Here is an 11,629-nt window from a genome sequence, read left to right on the forward strand (position 1 = left end):
AAGATTTAGGATTAAGAAATGTAGCTAACTTTTCTGTCACAGCTGTACCAATGCCATGTAGGAACCAAAAATAACTGTAATTTACTTTAGTACTAACAGCCTGTAAAATGTTGTGTACAGTATGTTAACAGATGAGTTAATTCCCACAGGGACCAAGTGAGAGGAACGGGAAAAGGAGGACAAGAAGCTGATAAAGTAATGCTTCTCAGGGCATTAGCTTTTATTCAGAAGCTAAAATGTCCTCTGTGATTGTGGAAGAAACCTTTGCTTTTTCTGGTATCATTTCTGGTGTTTGGCAGAAGCCAATCCCGCAGGGCCGGTGTCTCAGTCTGTGAATTTTGGGGACTTGCAGCAGCAAAAGAGGAATAAATGGTTTCAACGAACCAGGTCAGGCTCTTCCTGCAGGTGGTTAGCAGGGATTTAGCTTCTATCTCAGGGAAATTCCCACTGTGGAGAATTCTGAGAGCTGCAGGGCTGCACCCACCGGGCCCGAGGGAGCCATGGGGGAACGGCCCTGCGGGTCTGGGACAGCCCAGGGTGGGGACAGCCAGGTGTGGGGACAGCCAGGTGTGGGGACAGCCAGGTGTGGGGACAGCCCAGGTGTGGGGACAGCCCAGGGTGGGGACAGCCCAGGTGTGGGGACAGCCCAGGGTGGGGACAGCCAGGTGTGGGGACAGCCCAGGGTGGGGACAGGCCAGGGTGGGGACAGGCCAGGTGTGGGGACAGCCGTGCTGGGGACAGGCCTGCTGAGGACAACACTGTCACTGTGGCCACACTGAGCCCAGCTCGTGGCACCAGCCAGGGCTGCTCACCGGCCACGGCACGGCTCCGGCACTGCCTGGACACAGTGACCACGGGCAGAGTGACCACAGGCAGGGTGACCACAGACACAGTGACCACGGACACAGTGACCACGGACACAGGGACCACGGGCAGAGCAGCTGGCAGTGCCAGCGCAGTCCAAGCAGCCACTGTCCCCTCCTGGAGAGTGGCACCACGGGTCCCACGCTGCGAGCAGGGGACAATGAGGAAGGCACTACATTTCTGTTTGAGAGGCCTCTCTACACAGTGCCAAACAAAACCTCCTGCAGTAACCACAGGCCTGCTCAACACGGTCCTTCTGGCAAGGAAAGTGCATTTCTTTGAGTAACAAAATCCTCACATTTGAAGGGGTTTACAATGAAAAGCACTATAGGGTCAGGCATTGCCTGCTCTGCATTTACCGTTCTATCCCAATGGCTTTTTTGAATTCAGAATTTTGTGGCTCAAAAATGTCATAATAAACCCTACTTTTATCAAAATTTTCTCGGATGAGAAGCAAGTCTTCTACGGAATACACATCTTCTTTTCCTGTCCAAACAGTGAGGCTGTATCTATGTCCAGAAAAAGGGAGAAAACAAACAAAACAAAGAGAAAAAGAGTATGTTAATATGAAGCATGTAAAGCAGAAAGACATTGCACTAAGACACTCCTAAAAACACTCAGGATTATAGCATCCTAACTTTACAAATCTAATTAAATACAAACAACTGCACCCCCAGACCAATTTATCTGTGATTGTTCTGCCAAACCTCAGAGGGAGTTAAATTAAAAAACCTCAGGTAAACGTCCAGCAAAGAAATTTACCAGACTGAGCATTTAAGGTTTGATAAATGAATCATTTGTCACAAAATGAGCCTCAAGACAGGAAATATGATGCAATCCCAGATGCAGGTGATTGTTGAACTCTGTGCTTTGTCACATCAGTCATGTGTAGAGATGCCACCTAACCCAATTCTCATTAATTGCACAGAACTTCTCAAAAAACACTGAAATTCCCTGAAGCATTATTCAGTTAAAGCATTACTTCCACATCCTCCACATGACATACACTTAGTTGTTCCCCTTTGTTTAATAAAACTCTATTAATTTTAAAAATAGATAAATGAGAATTCAGTTATATGTGAGCAAAACTGGCTCAAGAATTTCTATCTTCTAATCATGCCACTAAAAAACGTCCCTGAGTTTTATGAGGAGATAAAATAGAAAATTCTAATATTTCAGTGTGAATAATGTTTGTATCCAGTGATATTTGAGACTGGCACAATTCATAAGATACATTCTTAGTGCAGTAATATTTTAAAATCAATTTCCCAGTTTTAACAGCTTAATTCTAATTTCTGTCTTCAGTCTTCACCTTAAAAAAGAATATCAGCACTTTATTTGTCCACCATGTTGTTTCTGAATAATTAGAAAATTTTCAAGAGACTCTCTTAAGTTTTCTGTCTTGGGCTTTGACCTTTATTGGAACAGTTTTATTAAACTCTGGGTAGGCAGAGCAGTTGAAAAAGATGAGTAAATGGCAATATGTGGTAAGCTGGTTTTATTCTCATTCTATTACACGTGAAGAATTATTATAATGAAATGGTTAGGGGTTGGTAAGAACAATTTCTAAAGGAAAATGTAAGTTGCTGTATGAAGAACACTGAACATGTTTCAAGTGGCTCAGCAAAATTAATTAGCTTTGAGGGAAACACCTGACTTCCAATGTTAAAATCATCTTTGACATTTTTCAGGAGACATTGCAACAAAAAATATACATAGTGAATCCAATACGAAGTCCTTCGATTGGATGAATTCCCAGTTGCAACATCAAACTACTTGGTCTATTTAACTCTATTCATCCAGGAAATGTGCGCAGCAGAACTGGGCTACACACCTACACACCATTTAAAAGTCCTCATAGTAGGTAATGGAAAAGAAGCTTCAGGAATTTAGCTACTTTACAGGAATTAATAGTGACCACTTCTGTCTGAGGACTGAAACGCTTTGAGGCCTGTGGGAAGCGAAGCTCTGAGAGAAGAAGAATTCCCATTTCTCCAGTGCCACTGGGGTGGGCGCGGCACACGCCCCAGCTGCGTGTGACACAAGCACTGGCCAGGCCCCGCGAGGGCCGAGGGGCTGGCACTGGCCTGGCTCTGCTGGCCCTGGAGCTCTGGGACGCTGTGGGAGCAGCACTGACCTGTGGCTCTGCTGGAGCAGCCACTGCAGCTGCGGGATGGAGCCGGGCACCAGCGCAGCCCTGACCGCGAACGTCACCGGCTGGGACAGCGGGTGGCACAGCTGCCACATGTCCTGCACCATGGGCCACTCGTAGCCTGGGGACACACAGGGCACAGAGAGCTCACAGAACCTGGGGACACACAGGGGACTCAGAGCTCACAGAGATTTGGGGACACACAGGGCACACAGAGCTCACAGAGATTTGGGGACACACAGGGCACTGAGAGCTCACAGCCCTTGGGGACACACAGGGCACTGAGAGCTCACAGAGCTTTGGGGACACACAGGGCACTGAGAGCTCACAGAGATTTGGGGACACACAGGGCACTGAGAGCTCACAGCCCTTGGGGACACACAGGGCACTGAGAGCTCACAGAACCTGGGGACACACAGGGGACTCAGAGCTCAGAGAGCTTTGGGGACACACAGGGCACAGAGAGCTCACAGCCCTTGGGGACACACAGGGGACTCAGAGCTCAGAGAGCCTTGGGGACACACAGGGGACTCAGAGCTCAGAGAGCCTTGGGGACACACAGGGCACAGAGAGCTCACAGAGATTTGGGGACACACAGGGCACTGAGAGCTCACGGAGATTTGGGGACACACAGGGCACTGAGAGCTCACGGAGATTTGGGGACACACAGGGCACTGAGAGCTCAAAGATTTGGGGACACACAGGGGACTCAGAGCTCACAGAGATTTGGGGACACACAGGGCACAGAGAGCTCACAGAACCTGGGGACACACAGGGGACTCAGAGCTCACAGAGATTTGGGGACACACAGGGCACTGAGAGCTCACAGAACCTGGGGACACACAGGGGACTCAGAGCTCACAGAGCTTTGGGGACACACAGGGCACTGAGAGCTCACAGAACCTGGGGACACACAGGGCACAGAGAGCTCACAGAGATTTGGGGACACACAGGGCACAGAGAGCTCACAGAGATTTGGGGACACACAGGGCACACAGAGCTCACAGAGATTTGGGGACACACAGGGCACTGAGAGCTCACAGAGCTTTGGGGACACACAGGGCACAGAGAGCTCACAGAGATTTGGGGACACACAGGGCACTGAGAGCTCACAGCCCTTGGGGACACACAGGGCACTCAGAGCTCACAGAGATTTGGGGACACACAGGGCACTGAGAGCTCACAGAGATTTGGGGACACACAGGGCACAGAGAGCTCACAGAGATTTGGGGACACACAGGGCACTGAGAGCTCACAGAGATTTGGGGACACACAGGGCACAGAGAGCTCACAGAGATTTGGGGACACACAGGGCACTGAGAGCTCACAGAGCTTTGGGGACACACAGGGCACTGAGAGCTCAAAGATTTGGGGACACACAGGGCACTGAGAGCTCACAGCCCTTGGGGACACACAGGGCACTCAGAGCTCACAGAGATTTGGGGACACACAGGGCACAGAGAGCTCACAGAGATTTGGGGACACACAGGGCACTGAGAGCTCACAGATATTTGGGGACACACAGGGGACTCAGAGCTCACAGAGCCTTGGGGACACACAGGGCACTGAGAGCTCACAGAGATTTGGGGACACACAGGGCACTGAGAGCTCACAGCCCTTGGGGACACACAGGGCACTGAGAGCTCACAGAGCTTTGGGGACACACAGGGCACTGAGAGCTCAAAGATTTGGGGACACACAGGGCACTGAGAGCTCACAGCCCTTGGGGACACACAGGGCACTCAGAGCTCACAGAGATTTGGGGACACACAGGGCACAGAGAGCTCACAGAGATTTGGGGACACACAGGGCACTGAGAGCTCACAGATATTTGGGGACACACAGGGGACTCAGAGCTCACAGAGCCTTGGGGACACACAGGGCACTGAGAGCTCACAGAGATTTGGGGACACACAGGGCACTGAGAGCTCACAGCCCTTGGGGACACACAGGGGACTCAGAGCTCACAGAGATTTGGGGACACACAGGGGACTCAGCTCACACAGCCCTTGGGGACAGACACAGCACCGAGTCCCTTTGGAGACATCAAATCTGCACCTCCAGCATTTCTGAGAGCCTTGCAATTCCACCCTGAAACTGCTGCGTGGCTCTCAGCAACAAATGTCCCAGAATAAAAATGCCATAAATGCAGTATCAACATGGAAAATTAACTTACTATGAAATCCTTTATTTCCCCTACTTTAAATACATGCGTAATTACTTTACATATAGCTACAGAATGTGGCATTTTTAATGTATCTTTGCTCTTTCTCTAAAAAACTCTGCTGCCACTGACTTCAATGTGGCCTAGTTTAACATTGTCAGGGACACTTTAAAAATAAAAACATTCAGAAAAAATTAGGACAAAAAGTTAAATTAATCCACTAGGAATGAAGCTATACACAAATCAAACACACATGGACAAAAACATTCTGTGCCTAAAAATGCTACAATCAAGAAATCTAAAATACTGAAAGTGTCTTTGCTGTGATTTTTATAAGGACTGGAGCTACTGCAAATTATATTTACCTGTTCTTTTTTCCTACAGGCTATGAAAATCCTATAACAGTTAATAACTTTTTCCTCAATTACTCAGATGGAATGTAGTGACTAGAAAGAGTAAAAACACACTAACTGTTAAAAAAGTTTTCTGGGGCAAGCGGCAACTTCTAGGTGAAATCACTCAAATGAGCTGGTTTTTTTAAGTTTTATAGTAGAACCTCACTTAGTATTCCCATAAACTGAGATTTAGAATGGAAATAAAATGAAATTTATTTTCACAGGTCACCCAGTACTTCTAATGCATTTTCCAGCAATTTTTTCCTGCACTGAAAATACCTGCTAAAAAGCACTGAACATTTTAATAACACTTCAGTATATCGTGTAACAAAATACTACATCTTGCTAATGAGTAAGTAGCAATGGAAATAGTGTATAATCCTGCCATGGTGGCCCCAGACAATACTGGAGGGGACTCTGCTTCTCATAATGAGAATTTCAAGAGGAAGCCTGTGAAAAAGATCCTATAATAATGAAAACTGGAAAGTTTACTGCAAAAATTCAAGTATCCAAGAGAAATGAAATGTTAGGGATAAGGCTGACCCAGGTTTTGATTTCAGTGATCAAAAAAATCAGAGCTAAAGTTTCACGTTTTCAGCTGCTCTGTTTTTCCTCAGGACGCATGCCAGGGTTCCGACCACCAAATCAGTGCTCCCAGGATTCAGGGACAGCCCTCCCTGAAACAGAGGCTAAGGAGTTTGTCCCTCAGAAGTGCCCAGCAGGTGAGAAGGAGTGGAAGCACAAACCAGCTTATTCTGGGAACAAAAAGATGCGATTTTCACCCAGCCGCGCTGCCACTGCAGCGCCGGGCTGATTCTGCACAGCGCTCTGTCCAACACCCCAGCACAGGACAGGGTTCCACAATCATGCAATTCCCAGCCAACAGCACTGGGGACAAAGGAGCCCTGCCCTTACCTTGCCCTCGGTGGCAGCCCGTGGTCCAGCCCAGGGACAGGGTGGCATCGGGGCAGGAGGAGGTGACAGCGCCCAGGAAGGCGCGGGCGTCCAGCGGCGCGCAGCCCCCGCAGGGCCCAGGCAGGATGTCCCCGTTCAGCCACACGGGTCTGTCCAGGGGCTGCCCCACCTGCCCCAGCAGCTCCAGAGAGGGTCCCACGGCGGCCAGGCTGTGCCAGGACACAGGGCAGGGTCAGGGCCGGCAGCGTCACCGCAGCGTCACCGCAGCGTCACCGCAGCCTCCGTGCCAGGCCGCTGACTGCCCCTGCAGGAGTAAAACCCCCAGACTCCCACCCCCTGCTCCCAGCACTTCCTGACCTCACCTCACGACCCCCGGCCTTGTCACCTCTTCATCTCAGGCCTGACAAGGGTTTTAACAAAGGAAGCCACTGCAGTCTCCAACCCTTGTGTTTCATCAGACCCGAAAGCCACAAATGCTGTAAGTTCAGTCCAAGAGTGAAACCATCTCTCCCACCTCAGCCACGCTCAAAGTAGCAAAGATTTCATCACTATGTGAGATCCAGACTCAAAGCTACCTTCAGATCCGTGCAAGGTGATGCACCCGTACTAGGAGAATAAGAAGCCCAACGCAGACCAATGTAAGGCAACTAAAAGAGAGAAAAGGCACCCACTTGCACATTTAATGCCTGGTTGTGGTTTGTCCCACAGCTCCTAAGTGTGGCAGCACACAGAAGCCTGCCTGTGCAATGATCATCTGACAGCTAATTATTAAATTGTTAAATATCAGCTGGCATCACTTGAGGAAGCAGTGCAGACACCCCGTGAGCATTTAACAAAATCTATGGTCACATATTCCTACTGTCCTGTCCAGGCAAAAGGAAAGGCACAACTAGCTTTTTCCTGCCTCTAGCCTACCAAAACCTTCGAAGCACTGTGGAAGGAAAGGAGATGGGGAACAGTGAGGAAAAGAAATGAACACCAAGAAAATCTTCTTTCTGTCACAGCACATTAATTAATGCACTGCGTAACATCGAGGAATTTAAAAGGTCAGAGTTTTGGAATCAGGTTAATTCTAAAGCCAACAACTTAGTCCCTGAGCTGCTTGTCTTGTTTCCTCTGTAAAGTCACTTTGTGCATTTTGTCTTTTGTGCTGTTGGGAAGGGTGCACAGAGGCAGGAATTCCACTCACTGGAGATGAGCTCAAGCTCTCTAGGAGAAAAGCCAGTGATGGCTGGTGTTAAGGTGTGGGCTGCAGCATTTCCGACACAGCCTGGGGCCAGAACACTTTATATCCTCACGTATGCAAGGGACTGTCGGGGCCAGAGGAATGCCTCCCCGTGTACTGCAAAGTGTAAGGCAAGGCAGTGAGAAAAAAGCACAAAGCAAAGTGGCAGCAGGGGAAAAAAAAATGGAAAAACCAAAGCAAGACAGCAACAACAACAAAAAAGATCCAACCCCAAAGAAACACAAACCCCAGAGAGCACTGTTTTTGTTGCACAGCATTTAGAAAATTCAGACTTACTGCTGACTTCCTGTGAAATGACTTTGGCATTTCTGAAGCGGGACACTGAAGACCTTTTGCAGAATACATTAATTTCAGTAGCCAAAGCCAGCAGGAAATGTAATTATTTGGTCAATCAGGCTGACAGAGCAGAGATATAAAAAGTACATTTTTAAATCACCATTGAAATAATCTCCAAAACTTCAGCAATGGCATATAATTAAATATTATGCAAAGGAACATCAAATTCTGTTATCACTTATTTGACTCTATCTGCACTGCGTGAGGTACTTTTAAATATTTTTATATAAAGATCCTTTTATAATGCCATGTACTTTTGAAAGTCTTCTTGAATCACTCCACTTGGCTATAAACTCCTTGTGGAAAAAAAAAAGAAAGGTAGGTAGTTTTAAATTAATTTAAACAATAATTAAAATGGAGGGAAAACTTCACAACAACTCACAAGAAATAAGCCCAAAGAAGTGCCTACTGCTCTTTTCTCCCTTCTCTGCCCAGAAGGACACACACAGATCCTGTGGGCAGGATTTAGCCTGCCCATGTTTTTTGCTTTCATGAACTTTCACATGAAAATTGTGACTGTGGAACACAGAACCACAGGCATAAACCACATTTTACAACTATCTCGTGGGGGGGGGGGGGTTCTGCATTTCTATAGAGTACTTAAGCACTGATGAAGCTCTCTGTAATTTGCTGCCAAAACAGACTGAGCACATGGAAATTCAGACAAAGCAAGAGTCAGGAGCTGAAGGTCTGGAAATCAGCTCATTTCAAACTCTTTCAAAGGAAATCTCATGGGGTGTTCAGGTGTGTTTGCCACTCCAGAAATGAAACAGCTACTGGCTCAAACTGTGAATGAACCTCTGAACATTTAGTTAGTAAGGCCAGAGAAAGGAGCCCTCCAGAGAGGCACCAACATTGCACCTTCCCGATGGGAAAGTTCTGCTCAGAGCACCTAATTCACTGAGTAAAAAAAATCATCAGCTGCAGTTCAAAACACTTTTAAAGGTTTTATGCTTGCCACGCTTTGAGAATTATGGGCTATGTTTCCACATGGATTATGCTTCTGAGTGCATCACGCTAAACTGAACGGCAAGGAGGAACCTGGTCGACAATCCCCTGTAGAACTGTAACAGGTAAGAATGCAAACAACGCAACAATCCTTCTGCTGAGATACCTCTTAAAATCCAGCTTGATGCCTTTATCGGTGCTGGCCATCTGTGCCAGCCACTCCTGCAGGGTGATGTCGCTGTCAGTGTCCGGGGGGTGGGCCAGGATGGGCTCCCCGTCCCCTCCCCGAAGGACAACATCCACCTCCACCATGTGCACGTCGCCTGGGGATTGAGAAATCAAACCTCAGCTTTCAGTGCTTCAGGGCAACAATCACCCGGCAAGTCTGCCCACACCAGCCCGGAGCAGGAACTGCTGTCTGTGACACAAAAGATGCCATTTTGGGGGGGTTCCAGTCACTAAACTCTTTGCAAGCCTGCAACCAAGTGAAAGTTGATGTTTGAGGGTGCACTTGGCCAAGCAACCACGTGAGGTTTTTTCCTTCACGGAAATAACACGTGAATCCACTGTTGTTAAATTTCAGGTCTTTCCCTCTGAAAATAGGGTTCCTGAGAGAGGAAAGATGAGCGCAGGATTTAATACTGGCAGAGACTGAGCATTGCCCTTGACTCATTGCCAAAACTGACAAGGAAAATGTTAGCTCACACACACGGACAGGCAAAGAGGGGTCTCAGGAGTGCTCAGGCTCTTGAAAACAGCTTTATGTAATGAACCTGGGCAGTGCTGCCAGCTTTGCAGAGAGCCCAGTACACACAGTGAAGACTGAAATACGAAGGAAAGAGCTAGTGATGGTACTCAAGATAAAGGACATCATATATACATTAACACAAATATGTGTTTGTCAAATATTCACATAAATTTACATACAATTCACTACCGCCCAGGCTGGTGCACCAGGGCCCTTCTGGCTCTGCACAACTCCCTGACAGGAGAGGACACACGGAGGGGATTTGGGATCTTATCCCAGGGAACAGGGACAGGAGGAGAGGGAACGGCCTCAGGCTGGGCCAGGGCAGGCTCAGGGTGGGGAACAGCAGGAATTTCCCCATGGGAAGGGGTCAGGGATTGGAACTGCCCAGGGAGGGTTGGAGTGCCCATTCCTGGAGGGATTTAACAGCCGTGGGGATCCTGGAGGAGGGAGGGGAAGAGGAGGAGGAGGAGGAGGGGGAAGAGGAGGAAGAGGAAGGGGCCAGTGCCGCACTCACTTCGCGCGGCCTCCGCCGCCCGGGCCCTGCTGTTGGCGGCGTGGAACCAGCGCACGGCGGCCCCGTCCCTGGCCGCGATGCGCCCGCTGCGCAGCAAGCGATCCACGGGCCACTCGCTCCAGGCTCCTGCGGGGATACGGCGGCGACACGGCGGGGATCCCTCAGCCCCGGCCCGCCCGCCCCGAGACAGCCCCGGCCCCGGCCCGGGCCCGACAGCCCCGGCCCGGCCCTGACAGCCCCGGCCCGGCCCTGACAACCCCGGCTCGGCCCGGCCCTGACAGCCCCGGCCCGGCCCCGGCTCGGCCCCGATAGTTCCAGCCCGGCCCCGATAGTCCCAGGCCGGCCCCGATAGTTCCAGCCCGGCCCCGATAGTCCCAGGCCGGCCCCGATAGTCCCAGGCCGGCCCCGGCGCTCACCCCGCGCCCCGCTCGCCATGGCCCGGCCCCGGGCCGGGCCCGCCCCGCCGGGGGCTGGCTCCCGCCGCCTTCTCCGCCTTCCTTCCCCGCGGGTATGGAGAATGTGTCAGAAGGATCCCGAGTAGGGGGTGGTCTGTCTCTGTGTCCTTAGAAGCCTCACGGGCAGGAAAGGCCTGAGCCGTGGGACAGGCAGCGGCTGCAGCCCGCGGTCACGGCCGCCCCCGAGCTCCGGACGCTGTGGGACGGGAGGCGGTCACATCGAGAGGGCACAGCCCTCAGCTGGGCCAGGGCAGGCTCAGGTGGGCAGCAGCAGGAGTTTCCCCATGGAAAGGAGGTCAGGGATTGGAAGTGCCCAGGGAGGGTTGGAGTGCCCGTCCCTGGGGGTGTCCCAGGAATTCCTGGAGGTGGCACTCGGAGCTCTGGGCTGGGGACAAGGTGGGGATGGGGGCACAGGCTGGACTGGACGGGCTGGGAGGGTTTTTCCAACTTGATTAATTCTGTGGTTCTGCGTGAAATCAGGACGTTGGCGTCCATCCGTGCGTGCCTTGCAGACTTGTGTAAGTGCTCAGTGCTGCGGCTGACCCCAGCCCGTGGCAGCGCCGAGCTCAGCCCTGCAGCTGGGACAGAGCCCAGGTGCTGTACCTGGGCAGGTGCAGAGCCCGGCCGGGGCCCGCCAGCCTGCGTGGCAGCTCGGTCACTGGTGGGAGCTGCCAGCTCTGCCCTGCTGTAAGGAGTGTCAGTAATGGCAGGGAGAGGGCAGGGGGTGAGCTGGAGCAGCCCGGGCAGCTCCAGCTGCTCCAGCCTTGGGGCACACTGAGGAATGAATCCCGTTTTTGGGGCAGCATCAGGAGTCCCAGAAAGCTGCGCAGACAGGACGCACCCACCATTCCAAATCTGTCTGTGTTTCATTATAAATAAGAGGCGGAAG

General features: G+C 50.8%; 1 protein-coding gene across 4 annotated transcripts; it reads right to left on the reverse strand.

The window, feature by feature from the left end:
* Window positions 1-720: 720 nt before the first annotated feature.
* Window positions 721-11,007, reverse strand: FAM151B (family with sequence similarity 151 member B). Of its 4 annotated transcripts, XM_054002541.1 has the most exons (6): window positions 10,702-11,007; window positions 10,286-10,411; window positions 9,187-9,343; window positions 6,491-6,699; window positions 3,002-3,137; window positions 721-1,373 (listed from the first exon to the last, which is right to left on the reverse strand). In XM_054002541.1, the coding sequence occupies exons 1-6, from the start codon at window positions 10,718-10,720 to the stop codon at window positions 1,220-1,222; spliced, it is 801 nt and encodes a 266-aa protein (XP_053858516.1). In that variant the 5' UTR covers window positions 10,721-11,007; the 3' UTR covers window positions 721-1,219. The 4 variants fall into 4 exon arrangements, with proteins under 4 accessions (XP_053858516.1, XP_053858517.1, XP_053858518.1 ...); XM_054002542.1 differs by lacking the exon at window positions 10,286-10,411; XM_054002543.1 differs by lacking the exon at window positions 10,702-11,007 and having other exon boundaries at window positions 9,187-9,628; window positions 10,286-10,345.
* Between the last annotated feature and the right edge of the window lie 622 nt (window positions 11,008-11,629).

This window comes from Vidua macroura, chromosome Z (genome assembly GCF_024509145.1).
Source record: "Vidua macroura isolate BioBank_ID:100142 chromosome Z, ASM2450914v1, whole genome shotgun sequence".
Lineage (NCBI taxonomy): Eukaryota > Metazoa > Chordata > Aves > Passeriformes > Viduidae > Vidua > Vidua macroura.